Source organism: Lutzomyia longipalpis, chromosome 4 (assembly GCF_024334085.1).
Source record: "Lutzomyia longipalpis isolate SR_M1_2022 chromosome 4, ASM2433408v1".
NCBI classification, from domain to species: Eukaryota; Metazoa; Arthropoda; class Insecta; order Diptera; family Psychodidae; genus Lutzomyia; species Lutzomyia longipalpis.
This window is the reverse complement of record NC_074710.1, coordinates 614,160-635,953: the sequence shown is the minus strand read 5'-3', so window position 1 is coordinate 635,953 and position 21,794 is coordinate 614,160. Positions and strand designations below refer to the sequence as shown.

The 21,794-nt window shown below is 38.9% G+C and overlaps 4 protein-coding genes across 5 annotated transcripts in view; 2 read left to right on the top strand and 2 right to left on the bottom strand.

Annotated features, from left to right (window-relative positions):
- Nucleotides 1–754: 754 nt before the first annotated feature.
- LOC129796704 (oxysterol-binding protein-related protein 11) lies at nucleotides 755–2,513 on the bottom strand. Its single transcript, XM_055838832.1, has 3 exons — nucleotides 2,306–2,513; nucleotides 2,007–2,214; nucleotides 755–1,446 (listed from the first exon to the last, which is right to left on the bottom strand). The coding sequence occupies exons 1-3, from the start codon at nucleotides 2,385–2,387 to the stop codon at nucleotides 1,071–1,073; spliced, it is 666 nt and encodes a 221-aa protein (XP_055694807.1). The 5' UTR covers nucleotides 2,388–2,513; the 3' UTR covers nucleotides 755–1,070.
- Nucleotides 2,514–2,765: 252 nt separating this feature from the next.
- On the top strand, nucleotides 2,766–10,849 carry LOC129794665 (general transcription factor 3C polypeptide 2). Of its 2 annotated transcripts, XM_055835471.1 has the most exons (6): nucleotides 2,766–2,984; nucleotides 3,301–3,591; nucleotides 5,347–6,360; nucleotides 6,437–6,515; nucleotides 6,592–7,927; nucleotides 8,758–9,431. In XM_055835471.1, the coding sequence occupies exons 1-6, from the start codon at nucleotides 2,870–2,872 to the stop codon at nucleotides 8,914–8,916; spliced, it is 2,994 nt and encodes a 997-aa protein (XP_055691446.1). In that variant the 5' UTR covers nucleotides 2,766–2,869; the 3' UTR covers nucleotides 8,917–9,431. The 2 variants fall into 2 exon arrangements, with proteins under 2 accessions (XP_055691446.1, XP_055691445.1); XM_055835470.1 differs by having other exon boundaries at nucleotides 3,301–6,360; nucleotides 8,758–10,849.
- LOC129794667 (uncharacterized) lies at nucleotides 8,702–14,925 on the bottom strand. The gene is made up of 4 exons (XM_055835472.1): nucleotides 14,415–14,925; nucleotides 13,790–14,009; nucleotides 12,653–13,720; nucleotides 8,702–9,287 (listed from the first exon to the last, which is right to left on the bottom strand). The coding sequence occupies exons 2-4, from the start codon at nucleotides 13,982–13,984 to the stop codon at nucleotides 8,913–8,915; spliced, it is 1,638 nt and encodes a 545-aa protein (XP_055691447.1). The 5' UTR covers nucleotides 13,985–14,009; nucleotides 14,415–14,925; the 3' UTR covers nucleotides 8,702–8,912.
- Nucleotides 14,926–16,272: 1,347 nt separating this feature from the next.
- Nucleotides 16,273–21,794, top strand: part of LOC129794658 (uncharacterized) — a 34,812-nt gene continuing 29,290 nt past the window's right edge. The window contains exon 1 of the mRNA XM_055835461.1: nucleotides 16,273–16,667. The gene's annotated coding sequence lies outside the window, so the exon portion shown is untranslated. The remainder of the gene's footprint in view (nucleotides 16,668–21,794) is intronic.

Here is a 21,794-nt window from a genome sequence, read left to right as displayed (position 1 = left end):
TTCCTGTTATTTGGTACAATTTTGAGTGTTAATTAATATTCTAATTTATTGCTATTATTGCTTAAATAAACTCATCTTTAACACTTACTTAGAAAACTGAAAATTCTAAGCTCAAACTTTGACCTTTATTTTTTCCCGAATCTTTCAAAGATCCCTTATTGGTAAATTCCGAAAGTAGAATTATCCTAAATTCAGATTTCCCTTTTAACCTCTTTGGCTCTACTTAAAAAGGATTTGCAAAATTATTAGTAAAAATTGTTTGTGAAAAGAACTATTGAATCTATAGAAGTTCGATTTAGTCCATTCTCCCCTATTTTATTGCAAAATGCAATCTGATTGATTTTTTGGCGGAAAAATCACAGAAAATAGATGAAAATATGGTTGATTAACCCCTCTGTTGTGTCTATTTTTGGATTAATATTTTCTCCTCGTCACGGAAATGCAGGAGAGAGGATTATTTCTCGTCAAAATAGGCAACAAGTGCCGTAAAGAAATGAACTTGCGCATTTCAATGTAATTGCTTCCCAAAAGGCACACACACACAAAGAATTCTTTTTCTTTTCTTCTTTATCAGGCAAATGATTAATGATTTATCTATATAATTTGGCTGTACGCCAGGACTCTTACACTACCATAAAAAAGTTTCTAAACAATAATTAAAGGAATTTCTATGATTTTCTTTTGAAGATCCGGTCTAAGGATATTTTTTTTTTAAATAAACATTTTTTTTTAGTTTCGTATGCAAATCAATACCTTTTATTACACTCAAATGGAATTTTATTTTCAAAGGAATTGCACAAGTTTCTTCACGCAGAGGCGCATGAAGAACGGAAGAGAAGAGTAAAGGATATGCTCGGACTTGCGTGCATAAACGCTTCCAGCGCTTCTTTTGGGGAGGGAGGAGTTGCATTTGGTTGTTTGTGTGCGATGGGTTGCGTTGAAGCCAAAAGTGTCTTGTTGAAGGACGAGCGCGTGGTGGAGAAGTATCCCGGAAAAGAGCCGATTCGAGAGTTTTAGAGGAGAGAAGAAGGGTGATGCCCCCTCTGTGAGGGCATGTCAGCTCATGTGGGCTAGAATGCCACCTCGGAGCGCGTGTCAGCTTGAATTTCCGAATAGCGCTGCAGGAGATTCAGGCATTGAATCAAACATTGCGTATTTGCGGCTGAAAGTGCCTTCAGCATGAGCAAATCGGGGTCAGTGTGACTCAGTGGTGGTGCTACAGCTTCAATTGTACGCGCCAATGTTGCATTGCACAGCTCTGTTGCTTGCAGTTGCTGCCGGGCAGCACCCATGGCATCCGAGGCGGCAAGATGCTCACGAGCTGGGAGAGAATCATTGGCAATTGCAAGTGTGTGACTCTCCGTGATGGCACGTAAGCCATCAATCCATTCTTGACGTGCTCTAGCATCTGACGCACGTAGTTTTAGCGTATCACCCGAGGCGCAGCTGCAACGGCAAGAGGTGTACGTAGTTATTATTTAGCATACGTAAAATCTCTCCTTGAGTGCCAGGAGTTCTTGTACCCACAATTTATTATTCATTAAATTGCATTTTATTTGTTGTTTCTGTTGCGTAGCAATTGCAAAAAAAAAAAGTTTCTCTGAGAGAGAAATTATTTTTGGTACGAATCTGTTTGAATTATTCGCATGAAAACTTCAAGCAATGAAATCTCCACTTTGAATTGAATTATAGCTGAAAGCGATAAGACAACAAGCTACGGGAAGTTTGCATTATCAATCCTAGGTGCCGTCATTGAATGAAATCGCTGCGATAGCACAGACCTTAATGAGTTTGATAGCATTTTCAGCTTATTTCTCTCATGATAAAATTGGGAATAATGAAGATTTCTCAATCTTACAATATTAGAAAAAGTAATTAAATGAATTTAATGCTCTTAGATGTTGAGAAAAAAATTCTCTTCCGGAAGTATCTTTGCCAGGAAGGTCAGACGGAATTCTTGAAAAAGTAGAGAGAGAGAAAAATAAATAATTCAATGTCACACTCACCTAATTGTGAAGGTACGCGAATCTTCAACACTGGGGCATACTACAGCACATGCCAAGTGCACCTGTCCCCGGGGTGTTTGATTCTTGGGTGTTGGAGCCGTCCCAACACTATGGGGATTCGTATCCTCACTCTGATTCGTTGTGTCACACAGATAGTAGCTCAATGTACCCGCCTGGGCATCCACGGTGAACCATCGGTACTGCCAACCTACAAGAAATCCCCATCAAAACGATACATTAGGGGCCCTCAAGGAAGTCTCCTCTCCGGACAATAAAAAGGGGAATGAACATAACCTCACCTTTGACGACATTTGTGTATTTATAGAGTTGCCCGCATAAACTTCGATTGGGATTGAGAACCTTCTCCAGATTTGACTCCATGCGTCTCTTCTTTGTTTTGGATTTCCTTCGAAACAGTTTACGGAGAATTTTTACGACGAATTTCACAGAAAACAACACAACAAAATCCCATTCGACAGTGTTCCTTTCACGAAACCAAAATAAATATAGAGGGCGCGTCAGCTGTTTGCCCTGCGCCGACGAAAATCTGCGGCCGGGCAAATTTTTTTTTCTTTAGCATATTTTCCGGGATTTTCAGGCTTTTCTAGGTGAAAATAGATGAAATTCTATGGAAAAGTCGGGATAATTACAAAAGAAAATCATAAAAATGCAATAAAAGTGTTAGAAAGGCGAGAAAACACAAGTTTCTTGTATTGAGAAACCCCCTTTGACAAATAGATACGCAGCCTAAAGTTTTAATTTTGTGAGTTTTGTGCGGAAAAAATGAAAACATTCTCGTGTGATCTTTTTCATTTAATTTCTAATGACTTTTCACGCTTTTCCGTGGTGTTTTCCCACATAAAATGAATAAGGTGTCCAAGAATGAGAGTGTCAAAGTTGTTTGCAGTATAAATCCGAATATTTTGAAGCAACTGGGACTCGATGCGCAAATAAAGAACGCCCTCGCCAAGGCAGGCAGTAAGTTTTTTTTTTCAATCAAATCACAGTTTTCATTGAATTTTCTTGGCTTAAAAAATTTCCCGGGAGAATTTGAATGATTAACGGTTATTGGGGAATGGGGCAGAAGGTTGGGAAGAGATTTCCGAGCCAGGGAATGTTGTGGAATTCTGACACAGTGACGGCATCTCGGGGAAATAGGTTAGAGCGAGGATACTCAGCTGTGGCATTCGACATTCCCGGTTCAATTCCCCAGGACGTCAATCCCCCTTAAGCTTCATTGTGTTGGGGGTGGTTGAGAATTTTTTCCTCATTTTCTTTTGTTTTTCCTCCGCAGATCCAGAAAAACCAACCCAGACAGAACAAACGGAACAAGTAGCAGAACCACAAGTTCCACAAAAAGTCACTGAAGGGAAATTCTTGTGCCCAGAGAAGAAAATCCAGATTCTGAGGCAGGAGAGAATTGATCCAAATCTCACATCGGAGATCCTTCAGACATTACCACACGGGGAAGCCATCAGGTATACGCATATTATTGAGGGACGCTTCCGGGGGTACAGTGAGAAGCTTCCGGAAAAGTCATTGTTACCCGATAGGGTGGAAATTGTCCTACAGGACCCCATTGAAGGTGAGAAGAATGATTTTTTAAACCAAATAGAGGAAGTTGAGGTGCAGCAAATTGATGAGAAAGTAGAAAATTCACAAGAAGGTGATCTCATTGAGGAAATTGAGTATTTAGTTGAGGAAGAGGAAGTAATTTGTGAGGAAGCTGTTGAAGAGCAATTCCCCGAAGAATTTCCCAAAGAGGAGAATCCAATTATTTTCTTAGAAACCCAAGAAAATCCCATTGTTGTGGGAATTTCACAAGAAATTCTCCCTGAAGAGCTTGTCACAGAGGAAGTCCCTCAGGAAGATTGCACAAAAGTCCCTCCGGGGGAAGAAGAGACTGAAATTCTCGAAAGGAGTTTTTCCGGATCTGAAGAGAGCTTCAGAGGTTTCTCACAAACTTCGGAAGTCTCTGAAAATTCTCACCAAGAGGCTTATTTAGGTGAACAAAGCAATTCCGGAAGTTCTCAGGAAATATCAAGAGAAGAACTCAGTCAGGTTGAGGAAGAGAACAAATCCTTTAACGTAGAGGAATACGAAGAAGCCCCAAAACTCTCAGCTAGACGCTTTAGATCACTGTCAGATACAATAGTTAGCATCCGGTCTAGAATATCAATTCACAGAGAGGCAGAAAAATTAGCAGAATCCTTCAGGAATAATCCAGAAGAAACAGATTCTTCTTCTGAAGCTTCAGATTTGTCTGAGAGTTCATCCGAAGATTCAAGTGAAGATTCATCTTCGTCTAATTCATCGAAAAGCAGTCATATTGAATTTCTCCTGAAATACGTAGATAGGGAGCGATTGATTAAGGATATTCTTGAACAGGAGAAAAAATATTTAGACAGAATGATGGTTGAGCAGTTTGTTGAATCTGACTTTGACGAGAGAGATCCGTTGGAAGATGAAGAAGTCAGATCTCCTTTAAGGCCATTTCAATTGAAGCAGGAACGTGAAAGCCAAACAACGGATACTGCACATGATCTAAATCTTGTTAGTCCTAAGTCTTCCAAAACAGTTAAGGATCTGCCTACAAAAGATCAGGACACTTCTATTATGTCAGAAGGATCTCAGATTCAAAGAGAACACAAAAAGCTCACTGTTAGAGATCCAAAAACTCTCAATCAATCCGTTGAAGCTATTCTCCAGACATCTGACGAAGTAAAAAGTTTATCAAAGTCTCCTGTAAAAAGGGAAGAGTCTTCCGAAAGGCAATCAACACATGGCAAGACTGGAAGTAAAAAGAAACTAAAGTTTGTACCAAAGCCTGTTAGTCAGATTTTGGAGAAACCCAGAAACCGGTCAAAAAACTCTGAAACCTTAATCGCTGAACCGTCTAATTCATGTTCAGAAAGTCTCAGCAGTTTGGACAGATCTGCTAGTGAAAAGCAGGCTTGTCTTGATCCTTTAAATACTCTTTCGGAAAATCCTAACATAGTTCCGGAACAACTAGAAGTCTGTAAGTCAAGTAAAAAGCAGAAGAGATTAAACAGTCCAACGTTGAAAAGTGAAGAGAATCCAGAGGTAGCTTGCAAAAGACGAAAAGAGGTGGAAGAAGAAGCTTCTTCAAGTCAAATAACAAGTTTACCAATTCAGACGTCTTGTTTACAAGAAGAGGCTTCATCCTTTGTTGAGCCTGAGCCTCAACGTCAATTAGAGACTGAATGTGATTCACCTGAAAGTGAACTCATTGGCTTTCCAGAGGAGTCTTCCTTCCTAGATACATCAGGAGGAAGTGAGTTAGGAGACAAAGTCATCACTCCTATTCTCATTAAACCAGATCCCGATATGATTGGCATTAAGATGGAAAAGCAAGATTCGACATTTGAAAAGCCAAGAATGTCAACGAGATCTAGAAGGTTACCGGCTAGAATGCAGAACGAGGCAACGGAAAATTCACAAGGAAGTAAGACTGTGGGTAAAGCAGAGAAACCGGCTCCGAAGAAGCCATCCAAAGGACGTCGGAAGAATGTTGAATTCGTAATAACGGATGTAAGTGCAACGGAAGAAGATGGAGCAGATTGCAGGGAAACTGCTACGAAATCTGTTGAGCCAAAAGACACCGTAACTTGTGGACGGTGCAACTTGACGATGCCTACGGATTCATGGCATAAGCACTACCTGAATCACAACGGTGTAGCGTGGAGGGTTGAACTGGACTTTCCGCTCGACGTGGACGATGAGCAGGTACGTGCTAGGATAATGCAGACGACAATTAAGAGATGCCGGCTGGGTTTTGTGCGATGTGAGAAATGCGGTGAAACCCGTAAATCAGGCATTGGACTCGTGAGTCACGAGAGAACGTGCGGGAAGACAAAGGAGGACATTGCCAATTCCATGGTAGCCTGTGAATACTGCGACAGGCGCATCCTACCGTGTAGTCTCAAAGTACATCAAACAAATCACTGCAAAGGGTTGAAGAAACTTCAAGCAGAAGCAGCTGGAGAGCCCCTTCCGGATGGGCCGGAGCAGGAGGTGGAGCCCGAATACAGTAGTGCTGGACGCATCAAGAGGAAGAGTACGCGTGTGGCGGAGGTGAAGTTTCAACGAGAACTCAGTCCAAATGATGAAGCATTCAGCGGGAGTGGCTCTGAAGCATCAATGGGAAGTGAATCTTCTGATTCCGATGGATCAAGTGGAGCGGTGTCTGAACGGTCTGAGCAGAGTGATATGTTCAGTGATATAGCAGAATACACCTTTAAGCACAAGGGGAAAAAGAAAAAGAAGAAGAAGAAGAAATCGTCAAAGAAGTCTCATTCAACTAGCGGAAAGCCTGCAGAGGAGTGCCGGAGAGGTATGTTGAGAAGATTTTTTGTCATTTTTTAGGATTCTCTTGAAAGTTCTGACTTTATTTTTCTTTTTCTTTTAAGGACCTTTTACATTGCAAAATTGGAAGCAAACAAGTGAGGAGAATCTCATGTTATTCTACAGCAGTAACATTAAGCAATTGTAAGTAAAAAAAAATATAGAATTTAGTTAATTTTTAATTTAATAAAAAAAAATATTTATTTTCTTTTTTTCAAAGTCGAGCTAAAAATCACAGCTCTTTGCCAATTTTCACAAAGTGGATGCCACAGATTGTTGTGCCGAGTGCTGATGAAGACTTCACGGAGTACATGCCAAAGTGTAGGAGATCAATTTACTACGATCAACTGAGAGTGGGGCACTACAAGGTGTCCTATGGGGGTGTCTCAAGTAACACACTGTCGCAACTTGAGTGCTTTGAGGGTGTTGTCGGTGGGAGGAGTCCCCCAATTCTCTACTGTGGTGCTCCTGTTTTGTCATTTGATTGGCTTATTGATCCCCCCGAAGAGGCAGATGGGGAGATTTTGGCCATTTCATGCGCATCCACCTTTCGCAGTACCTACGCGTACACCCACACAGATCCGGAAAAGACGATCATTCAAATTTGGAATGTTGGCCCCCTCGGTGGGGGGACAAATAAGATTTCCTTCCTGTATGGCATTGCCTTTGAATGGGGTCCGGCATTTTCGGTGAAATTCTGCCCAAGTGGAGGATATTACCCGGCAGAACGTCTTAGTTTGTTGGCTGTTTCCTCCTGTATTGGCAGCATTATGATCTTTAGTCTTCCCCTGCAAAGTGGGACGAGGAGAATTTTAAAATTAACCCCATCTGTGATCCTGGAGACGCGTCAAATGAGCTTAGTTGCAACAATGACATGGTCAGAGATGAAGGGGCATGCCTTTGTGGCTGCTGGATTGTCAACGGGGAAGGTGTATGTGTGGAAGTTGGATGTGGAATCGGCATTGCTCCGGAGGCGGAAGGGAAGCACTGAAATCATGTTGCCAACACACAGTATCAATGCTCACATCTACCCAGTCACGGTGATCTTCTTTTCACGCATTGAACATCGAAATCTCCTCATGACGGGCAGCATTGACAGAGATATCCGGATCTATGATCTCACAGCTGGTGGCACGGAGATCTCCACGCATAATTGCAAGAGTCAAATTACCAGCGGAGTGTGGCCCCTCAATTGGCCTGTGTACATTTTTGGCATTGACAATGCATATCAGTGGTCACGTACTGAGAGTATGCTCAAGCATCCCTTCAACCTGCCCTACGAGGACACCCCATTGATTGTCCACACGCAGGATCTCACAGATCTCGATGTGAGTGACTGGAGTAATGTTTTGGTGGTTGGATTGGAGTCTGGGGATATTTGTGCCAATCTTCGGCAACATTTTGGGCCACTTCCGCGCAAAAGTGACCTCTTCCGGCGTATCCTCAGCTATACGGACTCAATTGTCCTTCCCGGTGGCGGCTCAGAAAAGGACACACAGGATTCCTCCAGTTTCATCAGCGAGAACTGTGGGATTCTCTTCTGTGATCTCAGCAAAGTAAGTTAAAATCTTCGGTGTGGGTGTTGAGGCGAGAATAATATTCGTTTGTCCAATATTTACACAGATTTCTAACTTAAGATATTCACATAAATTCAGTACAATTTTGATTTTCTGTCTCATTCATCCCCATTGAATGTAATGGTAAAAATGTTAGGTTAGGAATCTGGATAAATATTGAACAGACAAATTCAATGGTGAATGCGCCAGATTGCAAATGTCGGGGTGAGGGATTCTATTGTATTTGCTATCCGCTCTCTATCCCTTCACTCCTTTTGTTTTCTTTTGGCAAATCCTTTCTTTCATTCAGCTTACAAATCTGTGAATATTTTTATCATCCTTTTTCCCCGACAAAACCTTTTTTTTATATATTGTTTTCTCTAATTCACTTTGACGTCTCTTCAAATTGATTTACTCCTGTTTTTTTACAAAGTACGCCTACTAAGATTTGCTAAAAGGCCTAAACCTTACAATTTCCCAAAAAGGATATTCCATCTTGAACCTGTTTGCGTCCACGTGAAACATTGAAACATGAGCTGTTTTTATCACGATATTTATTCTATGGATGCTTTCAGAGGACTTTTCTCAGTCAGAACGTCTTCTTTGGCCTCTTTGGCTTTTTTTTGCGTGAATTTGATGCATTTGTAATTTGGAGAAAACAATTAAATCCATAAATAATATGTAAAAATAAAATGTTTCACGTTTGGGTTAGCGTATGACACAAAAAAAACGCGATAAGGTTAACAGGATTTTAAACACGAATTAAAATGAATATTTAATTTGTTAATTTTTCTTTTAATTTTATTTAAAATTTCTTTTCTCTACATCAGGCGGTTGATTTGAAAGCAACAAAAGTCTTCAGGAGTCGTCATGTGGCTGAATACCCTTTAACAAGGATCAACAGGGTGGCCTTCAATCCCAATGAGAGGGCCAGCAAATACTATGCAATTGGCTATCAAGCTGGTTTTGTGCGTCTATGCAAAATTTAACCTTCAGCAGCATCATCATCCTTCTCATGCCCATCATTGGATACTTTCTCATCTTCATGCTCCTCAATGGCTTCCTCCAGGGCAGCAATGTCCGGCACTTCTTGCCCATTTTGCACGGATGACGTATCTTCGTCCTTCTTCTTCTTTTTCTTCTTCTTCCCCCGCTTGCTGACCTCCACGTGCTCCTCCTCAACACCTTCACCCTCTTCACGATTTGTATAGCCCTCGGGGAAGAAGGCGGCACACTCCACTTCGCCCTGGACACAATTCTGACTCACAAAGCATGGACCCAAGGAAACAAGCTCAAGAACTGCATCTGTCTCGGATTTTGTTACTTTGAGTACCAACTTATCGTTCACGGTGCGCTTCACCTAATCAAGAAAAAATAAATTACAAATAAGTTAAATAGGAAGAGAGAAAAAAACATTTTAATCGTGAAATTGAAATTCTTTGTATGAGAAAAAGGAAAATAAGTTGAGACTGAAGAGCCATAAAATAAATGAAATATCCTTCAATTTGTTTTTTTTTCTTTAAGTTCTTAAGATGGTAAAAAACGCGAGTTATTGCAGAGAGAAGGAAATAAAATTGAGAATATGTCTCTACACCGAAAGAAAAAATCACCAGAACTAGAGAAATTTTTACTCTCACCCAGAGAGTAGCCCCAGTGGACTGTGTGTCTCCAGAATGGGTACATAGAGCCACTGAATCGAAGACTATTTGTCACCAATGGATAAGTTACAAAAAAATCCGTGAAGATGTCACCACGGTACTAAATCAAGAACTGCAATATAACTGCAATAATTTTGTCTCAATGCTTTGGTTATGTTTACATTTTCTCAAAATGAAAATAATTATTTTCATTTATGCCAGTTTCCCTGAAAATATGGAAGGAACAGGTTTTTTATTCCTTCTCAACCGCTAAAAAGTGAAGAAAATTGTGCGGTGCCGTGAGTGGACTGAAGTGAAAAGGCGTGAAAGCTGTAAAAGCTGAGGATTCGGATACAAACACACAAAGAACAATTCGTGAATTCAACAAAAGGCGTACGAGGCATTTTTCCATGATATTGCCGGACTTACGTCCAGCCTCATGGTGACCTCCGTGCTAATGCTCATTCTCTGCATCATCTTCGTGGGATCCTTTGAAAAATTCTTAGGTATACGCCGCCTCTACGTTAATTCTTCCTCAAGATATTCAAGGTCAACACAAAAGAAGCTGCGGGGATTGAGGGGGCGCTACGTTTCTCTCATAGAGAGAGGAAATTGCTCAAAAATATTGTACGAGGATTCCGGACAGTGCGTTGTCTCTCTCAGCAATCACGTTGCACACAAATTGGGCAATTTATCTCTGTGTATACGACGCAATTTGACGGTCATCGCGGCGGAGTCCGTAACTACACAGCTCCCTGACAGTTTTCCGTGTGAAGAGGACACTCCTGCACATCCTAGAGAGCCTCCCCTGCGTGCCCCCCGTTCCCTATTGGAGTGAGTAACTCATGCTGTTGCATAGTCGCACTGGACCTTGGAATTTTGTTTTGTTTTTTTTTTCTTTGTTCGTTGCAGTCTGCTTGGGCGGGACTGGGAGCTCCGCGCACTACCTGCACATTGTAAGCGAAGGGGAGTCTCCCAAGGAGAGTCTCGCCGATCCTGCAGAGTTTTTCCGGTTTCCGGGGTCCAGTCTTCGTTCCACGGAGTTGATTGGCCAGCCATCCTCTCCCTCCACGGACAGACAGGATGATGCCTTTTCGTAGCCTGGAAGAGAACTATTGATGCTCTCCCTGGGAGACAAGAAGAGTGTCTAGGAGAACAAGAGGAACTTGGTCTGGGGACAGGCCTTGAAGCTTTTATTCTCTGTATAGAATGTTAATCTAATCAAAATAAATACATTGTGGAAATGGGGGTAATGGAGAATAAATAAGGTTCAATCAAAAACGGATTTTTTAAAAAATGTTTTTTTTCGGTTTTGTCTCTTTGTAGTGGTTTGGTTTCACTCCTACAACATTTTTTATGAAAATAAAAAAAAAATCTTTTTTTCAGTTTTGCCGGACCATGGCACTCAAAGCATTTTTGTTTCATTAATCATCCGAGAATCTAATCATTATAACAAAAGTTGAAGAAAAAGAGAATATAAAGATTTATAAAACAAAAGATTAAATTCAATTTAATTAAATAAATTATTAAAAGATTTTTTCTTATGCAAAAGCATAAAGAGGCTTCCTAAATGGGTCTGTTGGTATAATATTAATTACAGGTCCCATTCTTTTCATTTTATTTCGAATATAATTTTTTATTTGATAAATATTATTAATTTCAATTCAATAAATAATATTCTCTATTTTCAAAATAAAAAAAAATACCACTAACGCCATCTGTTTATTGCATATATGTCACGGCTGCTATAAAATCAAATACACGAACTACTAGAATTCTTGTCATTGTGACAATCAGTTCTAGTGACTCGTGTGTCTCTATATTGGGGAATCAAGTCCACTACTTTAGCGACGAGCCCCAGTGAACAACGATTCTCTAAACCTCTAGCATTTTTTTCTTTCGGTGTACCAACTATATACATAAATTACATTCCATGATTGAAGTTTTCCTCAACCGCCATCAAAACCTTTGATGTTGCTTGCAAGCAAACAGTTGCAGAATTCACAAACATATTTCCTTCAAAGTTATTTAATATCCTTTTGTGACGATTGACGTGGAAACCATCTTTGTGAGAGATTTGATTGAGAGATTTCAGCAGATTTTTTTTTATTTAAAACATTCAAAAGGATTTTCTAATTCAAAGGATTTTTTATTTCAAAAAAAGTTAGGTTAGTTGGCTGTGGAGGGAAAAAAATATGGCCGCTTAATGCCTCTGTACTGACTGCAGCGCCACGCGGTGGGAGAATTTGTCATTAATTTTGTTGGTTAGGAATCTGTAGCTTGGAGTTTTCTTGAAGTGTTTTAACCTCTAGGCCGCCAAGCGGGGTCGTTGAACGACCCCAGCCCTATATTTCGTGCTATAACTTAATAAATATAAAAGATACCATTCCCATCTTTTGGAAATAAGTTCCTTGGTTATCTGAGGAAGTTGTGTAAAAATTTCAGCTCAATTCGACCACCACAAGAAAAGTTATTAAGGAAAATGTAGAAGAAGGGAATTCAAAAATTGGTGTAACGGCCATGCTGTGGAAAATTTCTCAGAATGAAGTTAGTCACATCATAAATCATATGGTTAAAGGGGGTTGAAGGGTTGTGTTTACTTTCTCACTTTACCTTCTCAGTGTCAGAATTATCGCGAATAAGTAACATAAACAACATAAAACATAATTAGAAGCATATAAATGTGCAAAACAATAAAGAATATTCGAGAAATATTGCCATTTATCACGGTGCGGGAAGTGAGGGGAATGTGGGGAAGTAGTGAAAAAAATAGCAGTTGCGGTCAACTTCGTGGCAAATTTCTCACGAAGAAAGTGTGAAAAAGGAGTGAAAAATGTTTTTCCCTAATATCTTCTTCTGCGTGTTTCCGGGTGGCGAATTTGTGATGCAAGGGGCAAGAGGATTATATAAGGAGTCTAAAGGTAGTGACCCGACAGTTCCCGGTTTTATAGTTTATGAGAAAATCGACTTCCTTCTTGGGGTCGTTCAACGACCCCACCTTGGCGCTCTAAGGAAGCTCCAAGGTCTTGGCGGCCAGCAGGTTAAGCGTTTAAAAGAGCTCAAAATATTGCTAGTGGTTTGTTCTTACCTGCGCATAGGCATCATTGGTGTTTGCAATGAGGGTTGCTGTCTTTGGATCTGCTGAAGTAAAGTACCCATAGGCTAGAACGGCTGTTTTATGCTTGAGACATGCATCCATTATGTCTTGCTTTTTGAAGGCGTCAAAAATAATTGCCAGATGTGGGGGATCGGGAACAGGGTCAGGTGGTAGGAAGATTTCAGTGAGATGACGGAAGAAGAGGTAAATCAATGCAGCATTGGCACGACGATTGTAGGGTGTCCATGCAGCTGGAAGGAGTACCTTCGTTACCTCCTTAGGTTCACTCAGTAGCTCTTTAGGATCCTGCAGAACCAGTAATGGGGATGGGGTCTTTCTTGGTGGATCAACTTCCGCTGCCGCTAGTACAGGGGATAGTTGAACCTCAACTTCTTCTCCAGCTTCATTGGTTGTTTTAACAGATTGCGGTACTGTCAGGGCTTCGTGGACACTTCGCAGGACTTCCTCAACGGGCTTTGTTTCCTGATCGGACACTTTCCATGCAACAGCTTGGAGTTCCTTCCCGAAAATTGCCTCAAGAACATCATCTGGCAGTGGGTTGGTGCATTCAAAATGGAGTATCTCCAAATTTTCCGGCATGAGCTTCACAATGCGTTTATCCTTGCACGATACCCCGTATGGATCGGCAGATTCAGATATCCTCCTAAAGGAATCTTTTGGGACTTGTGGCATGAGCAACATTACACCGTGATCACGGATGTTGGTCATTATTTCATTCGTAATGTGCGTTATGAAATCCTGACGCTTCTTCTTAATGGATTCCTGCTCAGCTCGTGTTGCTTCCTCCTCGAGACGTTCCTTCTCCTTTACACGTTCCACTTCAGCCGGTGTTAGCTCATCCAGGGCATAGAATGTTCGCTCATATTCCCCAGCGCGGAAACTTTTCTCAATTTTCAATTCATCCGCAATCATCTTCATGAGTTTTGGGACATTAGCACCAAACATGAGGTTCACAACCTTCCCCTTGGAAGCAAACACCCATGTTGGTTCACTGCGATTTCGGAATCTCTTTAGTGCTGAAATCTCATCAACTTTGCACTACAAAAGACACGTGAAGAGTAGCATTATGGATAATGTGTTTCAGGGTAGTCAAATATGGGTACTCACTATAGCCAGATGAAGATCATCCCCACCCAGTTCTAGCTTTATCTTCTTGAGACTCCCCACCATACCGAGGCAGGGACCACACCAATCTGTGAAGACATCCAACACGAGCAGCCCTTCTCTCTCGAGGAACTTACTTAGCTCATCGTCGGTGTTAACTTCCGTTTGAAGTTGCTGCACACCACCTTTCTTGGCCATTTCGTAATTTTTCCAACGTCTTGTCCTGTGGGAGGAATAGTTTTTCAGAAGTCAAACAAACTGCGGTTGCTATGAAACAACTTTTTCCCAGTTAACGCTGAATTTGTGGAAAAAAGCGAGGGAAAGTTTTGCTTTTGAAAAGGACGCTATACTTTCGATGAATAAGATTAATTTTTTTAAAAAATTGTTTGAATTATATTATTTATTAAATTAATAAATCCTTTTTTGTCCTCATTAAAAGTATTTTGATTAGGTTTTTGATTCTTTTTCTCAATTTTAATAACTGACAAATAATTCTCATAAATGGCGGACATAGCGACGCTTCTGAGCCACCATATTGGAAAACTAGAAAGGTAAAAACAAAGTTAAAAAAAAAAGTATTATTTTTTATTTTAAATTATTTAATTGACTAAAAAAAATAAATAATTACCCTCTCAAACGTCTCTGAGGTCAGGGATTGTGATAAGATTAGCCATATATAGCGTGAAGCCATGGAAAAGCTCTCCATGAGATTGTCTCAATCTCGAGGAGATCGCAACGAGAATTGCTTCTCTATTCTGCCTCACTTTTGCGCGTACCTTATCGACGTGCAAATGATAAGGTGCTCGCGTGTCTCTAAACTCCCACTGTGAGCTCTTGAACGAATTCTAGCGCGGCGTTATCAATCAATTGTTGTCTCGAAACTACCTGTTTGCTGTTCCTGACTAAGATGGTATTCGAGACACAATTGGTTAAGTTCGAGACTCGCTTTTTATCTATTTTAATTTTTTCCATTTAAATGCTTTTTTCTCACTTTTTTCCACCGAATTGATATAGAAATGATTACCTTGAGCATTTTTGGAAAGTTTGAGAATTTTTTTTGGCTGAGAAATTGATGATTTCTCCGCCACAGAAGCGAGGTGATGATGCCTTGAGAGAAAGCTGAGAGGATTCAGCGTAGTAAAGTCTTTATCGCGCGCGCAGCTCTTATCGTTTGTACCTCCCAAAAAGCAATTCACTTTTCCACCTGATGCGAGAGTAATACTCAAAGTCAAGAGTGCAGAAGTCTCCGCAATGCAATGAAATGATTTGTTGATTCAGTGCCACTATGTGCTGCTCTTGAGTGCATCAAATGCAACTGAATACCAACATCTTATCGCATTTGAAATGGTCTCGGTGACTAAAGTATTGGATTTAATTAATGTGCCACCGTAGTTTCGAGACCATTTCTAATCACTCTCAAACTTCATTTTGCATGCAAATGCTCCAAAATTAAAAATACTCCCGTGGCGGGAAAAAAATTTATCAAGAGATTTAGTGTGAAAAAAAAATTAACATAAAAGTGCCGGAATGTAGGTAAAACATTTTCAATTTTCCAATGTAACTTGCATCAGTACTTGATGTAGTAATTTAATACACTAATGAGTAATAGAAGTGGCTTATTTAATGTATTAGTTCGTCATTAATTAACCCCATTAACCCTTTGGCGTTCGCCTGAAATATATGAACATTGAAACATTCATTGTTGAAACATATTACTGATGCTTTCAAACTTAAAAGTGAAACATTGTTTATTTTGTTTTAAATTTATAATTTAGCATGATTTCTAAAACGCTGTGATAGTTTTATGCAAAAATAGGCAAAGAAGATGTCTTTAGAAAGAAAAGTTCTCTAAATGCATCAACATATCAAATATCACTAAAGTAAGATTTAACCATTTTACATACTGTAGGTGAAACGTTGTCTTAAAAGTGAAAGATTCAAAATTTTTTCGAATATTAATGAATTTAAATGTTTTTCCAAATGAGAAATGAGTTGAATTTACGTAAAAGGGTATAAAGAAGACGTTCTCACTGAAAAATCCCCTGTAGAATAATTTATCGTTCTAAAAAGACGTCATGTTTCAATGTTTCATGCAATCACAAAGGGAGAATATTTTAATGTTTCATGCATAAACCCGCGAAAGCCTTTAAATTGAATCATGTTCGTTCTACGAGGCACATGCAGTAGAAAACGCCACCACTATGTGAGGACGCAAGTGCCGTAACGACGCTAGCGGGGCAGGGGGATTAGTTTTTGTTGGGGAAAATTGCGCGCGTGCGTTTAGGGTGAAAATGGCGAAAGGTGATGGTATCGATGTGCTCGAAGACTCCGAGCCAAAGCCTTCGGCAGAGTGTACGAGTGAGATGGAATATATTGGTGGACAATTGAAGGACTCCCGCATACGGTATTGCCGTCCTTGTTGCTCAGTGCAATAACTCCTTTCGCGACCACTGACGCCGTCCTCTTCGGAAAATTCACACATAGACATCCCAACGTCGTCGCAAATATTGCATGGACGTAGTCAGAGAAATCACCATTAATGTGCAGGACACAACTGTGCTGTCTGTTGGTGCTACAAAAAGGAGGAAAAAAAGTGTGTGTGCTGAAAAAAAAGCAGTTTTTAGTGAATTTTTTTGGGGCATTTCCACTCATAGTTGTGGGGTAAAGTGATTCTGTGGGAAAAAATCCGGAAAATTTTGTGAAAAAACGCGTAGAGACGCCAAAAAGGGATGTGACACCGAGAGAGGGTGGTGAAAAAAAGCCGTGTGTCTGTGTGTGTGGGTGTTGAAAAAGGAAAATGTGAAGAAAATCGCCGGGAAAAATATTCTCAACATACATGAATGAGCTACGGTGGATTTTTAATGGATTTTTCACCATTCAAGTGGGTTTCATTTTGCACATTTTCTTTGCAATTTTCTCAGCTCAGAATGTTCTCTTAGATGAGAACTTATAGATTTAGAAGAAAAGAAGTTTACAAGAATTTTTCTTAAAAGGATTTTTTTATATAAAAAAAACGAGAGGATAGCGTAAAAAGGTAATAATGTAGGCAGCATAGAGTGGTGTGAAGTTAGGATCAAGTCTCCCAATGAGGGGGTGCAAGAGACAGTCTCCTTAAATTACTTTTCCAACACACATTTACACTGAAAAGATGTACATACATACCACGGGGGGGATTTATCGATTGGCCCAGCTACAGCGATGATTTTATTTATTTTTAATTATTCCTTTACACAAAAATTCGTTAAAGTTCAAATAAAGAGAATAAAACGACAAAAGCTCCAAAAGCTCCTCATTATATATTTCTCTGCTGCAAATTACTCCACAATGACTCTCATATTTTCCATAATTTTCATGCTTTTTTTTATTTTAACCCTACCTGTCCGTCCAGTTCTCACCCCCTACACCCCATCTGTGTGACACCCTCTCGGAGGCTCAAATGAAATTTCCGTTGCAACAACTAACTCAATGAGGGTTAAATTTGTTTAGTGTTGTTACCACACCACCCCCGTAGTACTCGTACCCTCGCGCCGTGAGTGTGTGTGCGCGCTTGGAAAAGGGGTGGCGCGTGAAGGAAAAATCGATTCGACAATTTAATACTTCTGGGCCATTTTCGTTCCAACATAGTACTACACACCACACCGTTAAGCGGCTTCTTTCCAATACGTTTTTCATGCTGAAAGTATGGTCAGTTTTTTTTCGGAGCACGTTTCACCCACAAATAGGCCATTCTTTTATGTTCTGAAGATGTCTTTTGCTTTCAAAGAATATGCCTATAAATTACCCATTATAAGATAAAAAAAATGTTCAGTGTGGAACTGAATGGAATAGTTCTTAAGAAAATTAAAGATTTTCCTATTTTAAGGATCTTACAATATCCAAAATTTCTCTCAAATCTTCCACATTCAGCACTAAATTGGAGGAGAGTCTGAAAAAAAATTTTTTATGCAGAGTAATGAGAAATAGTTTTGAGAAAAAAATCCTTTCTAACCAGCAGAGTCTCGTTAATTAATTTCAAATTATTTAAATTAAGTGAAAATAGGTCAGGGAGCGACTTTCTAATTAAAATTACTAACATTGGTATAATATATTATGTACCTAAACTTATTTGCTAAAAAAAAGTAATTTAAATCCTGTAGGATCACGGGAAATTTTTTTTTGCTTTTAGGAAAATTTGTCTTTTTGCTTCATAAGGATTATAAAAATAATATAAAAAAATGTTTTTAACTTCGACAAAATTGAATAGATTAATTTATATTAAAATTTTCGATTTTTTGTTGAATTTATTATTAATAGTGACTTCAAGAAGATTTGTAAAAAAAGCGATTAGTTTTACTTAAGCTTTCCTAGTAGACAAATTTGCCAATAATTGATCAATTATTGAGCTCAATATTGAGTCAATGGAGATCTGCATAGTTGATCAACTATTGATCAATCAGATTGAAAAAAAATCGCTCAATTTGTAATCAATCTTATTGATTTTCTACAATTGATCAACAACTGATCAATCATATTGGTAATCAATTATTGCTCAATTACTTGTCAATCTGATTGATTATTTTTTAATATTTAATTGGAAATATTTCCATCATGAAAGTGTTAAAATTCTCAAAGGATTTAATTCGCAGAACATTTAATGAATTTTAATTGAATTGGAAATCAATGAAAAAAATAAATCTTATCATCTCCTTAATCATCATTGAAGATTAAATTGTGGTAAGAGCCGTTTAGCGGCATGCAGAAAAACGTGAAAAAATTGAGTGTAACCACTTGATAAGGTGATGAATAGAAATACTATAAAGGAAATAAATAAAATTATCTCATTTCGTCTGTGGTGTATGACATCAATTTCCGGGGGAAAAGTGAGATTTCCATCTGCCCGAGGAAGTACTTTTCCGATGCGAAGGTGAAAGTAGTGGACGCGCAGTGTACCCACTCAGCAAGAGGACATTATTTGCGGGGGGAGGAAGGTTGTATCGAATAAAAGGAACGTAAAATTGGGGAGCTTTTTGATGATGTTTTTTCTTCTTCTTCTCTTTCTCTCTGAAGGAGTTGGGGGGAGGGGGTTGGGAGGATTATCCAACAGAAATTGAGGAGATGTTGAATTCCATGATATACCCCACCACATCGCAAGGGCAGGCAAATGCCGCTCGTTTTTATGTGCTTTTATAGATTCGATCAATAAATCACCACCCCCCACACATACACAGAGCACCCCTTTTTCACCCACCGCACACAATTTTCCACCCTCTGGTGAACCCTTTGGATTTCAGCTGGGATTGCCAACTCCATACCTTATGTATATGCGGAAGCAGGCGGAAGGCAAATATAATCCATGCCGGAGAGAAAGCCAACATCCCTGGCCCCCCAAAATGGAAATGAATACAAATTTCGAAATCCCTCAATCGTGATCATTTCAGACTCGTGGCTTTTCTCTCTATGCCCCCTCTTCTTACCCAATCTACCTCCACCCCCGCACAGCCCCATCGCCTTTTTAGTGTTTTCCCAATCCACCCACCCACAATGTGCCACAAGGATGGAAAGATTTGACAAAATCTCAAAAGAGATCTCAACTTTTATGTTAACCATCAGATTAACTATGATGAAGACGCAGGAGAGAGAAAAAAATCTCACAGCATTCCCATTTATCCAATCTCTTTTGGCTTGGGAGGAGGGAGGCGTGGGGGATGGGTATAAAAGCTCCTTTGGCTGTCAGAAATCTTCTCCTGCAGAGAGCTAAGAAATGTTTTATCTTCCCTTATTGAATTCACGAGAAATAATAGTAAAAGAAAAAGAGAGAGATGAAAGATGAGGAATTCAGTCATTTTTTTCTTTTGCTCTAATTTTTTTTTATTCCAACAATTCATTTGCAGAATTGCTGTTAAAGGAAAAAAGAAAACTACCACAACTTGCGGCATTGTTGATTAACATTTCTCACAGCACTATTATTCCTTGTTCGGGGGTGTTATTGAATAATTATTTTGTTAAGAATTAAATAAAGTATAAAACTAACATTTATCCACGTTAATCCAGATTTTCCCAGGAAATTTTAGAAATTTTATAACTCGAAAGTTGTCCCAGAGAAGTCCATGAAATTTTTGCCCAAAAGGTTCTAGAAATCTTCCTTTTTTTTGTATTGAAAAATATTTAAAAATTTTTCATTTTACTATTTCTTATGACAAAAAACTTTTATTCCAAAATGGACATTTTAATGATGCTACATGTAGTTAAAATGACAAGGTAGTTACTATTTGTGGTACACACACGATGCATTCAATAGGGATTAACTTGCCACAATTTTCCGACAATACCGCATTAAGTAGTGTATGCTAGAATTATGTTAGTCATATGAGTTACTACAGGCCATGAGAAACGAGCTTTTACAGAGAATTTCCACACACACACTGCTCTGTTCGACTACCTTTGCCATATCCTTGTTTTAACTCTATGAGTGCATTTTCATTCATTAAACGAACTTACGCTAAGCCATTTGTCTACATCCAAACACCCGTGTGCTTGAAAACCATTTCATATTGCATTATATGTATATAGGGTTTTATATATTACATATAAAATACACTACCCGCGAAAAGTTTCCATTTGAGCAAAAATTTTGTAATTTTTTAGGTTAATTTTAAGAGGCTTGACCTAAGTTAACTATTTAAAAAAAAAATATATATATATATATATATATTAGCTTCGTGAAGGTATTTATCTCACCATCCTAAAACCGATTGATTTTTCAAAATCGGTTAAATCTGGTTAAATCGAAAAATAACGTTTTTTAATTTTCATAATTTTTTTCTATTCAACCTCTTCCTTACCAGCCGTTAGTGCACCGATTTTGACAAGTAAACCATCGTTGAAAAGGTAATTTAATCTCATTTTGAAAACTGACAGATTTTTGAAAATCAATCAAGCAGTTTAGTCGTGGCTGCCATTTCAGTAAACCATAGTGAAAAAAATAGTCTTTTGAGTATCTCAGGCTATAGTTGACCGATTTGTTCAAAAGTGGATTGAAATAGTTGCTAAACACGTCTATTAACTTTGAAATATAATTTCAGTTAAATCTATTAAGTAGTTTTCTTGTTATGTTTGTTTTTCTGAAACAATGACCGATTTTTGTGTTATTTCAAAGATAAAAAAAAATTATCCTTTTTATGACTGACGGGATTGATATTTTTCCTTAAGAAAGGGTGGTCAGACAGATTAACGATTTCTTAAAAATGGCTTATGTTTTCCTAATATTTCTTAAAAATGTTAAAAGTTTTGGTAAATTCTCTTAAGATTTCTTAATAAAACTTAACATTTCTTTAATTTTCTTATGCAAAATTTAAGATTTTTAGCTCAATTCAGCCTGACTTGAGGAAATTTAAGTTTCATTTAAGGAAATATAAGAAATATTAAGTTTTTCATAAGAAACTTAAGAAAATTTAACTGTCTTAGTAGTGAATTTCCGCCAAAGATACACCATTTTTGCCCATCCGGGAACTTTTTGTGGGTAGTGTACCTACCTATATATATTGTGAAAGAAAGCTCTGAAAATATTTGTACACACTCCATGGAAAGGGATGCACTTTATCGTCCTTTTGGGACTTTTTGGGAGGGAGAAAGGGTTGGTAGGGCGGGAGGTATGGGGTTTGTTGAAGTAACTCACACAAAATAGCACGTGCAGAGCTTACATGGAAAATCAGGGTGTTTTATGAAATTTGCATCCATAAATGGTGCACCCATTCACTGCAATTTAATTACCATATATGTATGCAATTTTCATGTGATTTCCCGGGGAAATAGAGTCTATCAGTTTTGCTTACATAATCTCCAACATGGATGATGCCTTTTGAGAATTATATTCTGTATAATACTTTGTTAGATGGGGCGAAGGAATTGATTTGGGTTGGGAGTGGATGGGATTTACTTTACAAAGGATGGAAGGAGTGGATTCCTCTCTTAGACTTCTTGGACCTCTAACTATGTGTATTTGATGTTGTGTGTGGGGGTGGCATTTGAG

Coding starts and splice junctions, on each gene's coding strand:
- LOC129794667 (XM_055835472.1), bottom strand. CDS start 13,984: ATGGCCAAGAAAGGTGGTGTGCAGCAACTTCAAACGGAAGTTAACACC. Junction 13,721..13,789: donor ATGATCTTCATCTGGCTATA/GTGAGTACCCAT, acceptor TGTCTTTTGTAG/TGCAAAGTTGATGAGATTTC. Junction 9,288..12,652: donor CCAATGATGCCTATGCGCAG/GTAAGAACAAAC, acceptor TTTCTTGATTAG/GTGAAGCGCACCGTGAACGA.
- LOC129796704 (XM_055838832.1), bottom strand. CDS start 2,387: ATGGAGTCAAATCTGGAGAAGGTTCTCAATCCCAATCGAAGTTTATGC. Junction 2,215..2,305: donor ATACACAAATGTCGTCAAAG/GTGAGGTTATGT, acceptor GATTTCTTGTAG/GTTGGCAGTACCGATGGTTC. Junction 1,447..2,006: donor TCGCGTACCTTCACAATTAG/GTGAGTGTGACA, acceptor TTGCCGTTGCAG/CTGCGCCTCGGGTGATACGC.
- LOC129794665 (XM_055835470.1), top strand. CDS start 2,870: ATGAATAAGGTGTCCAAGAATGAGAGTGTCAAAGTTGTTTGCAGTATA. Junction 6,361..6,436: donor TGCAGAGGAGTGCCGGAGAG/GTATGTTGAGAA, acceptor TTTTCTTTTAAG/GACCTTTTACATTGCAAAAT. Junction 7,928..8,757: donor TCTTCTGTGATCTCAGCAAA/GTAAGTTAAAAT, acceptor TCTCTACATCAG/GCGGTTGATTTGAAAGCAAC.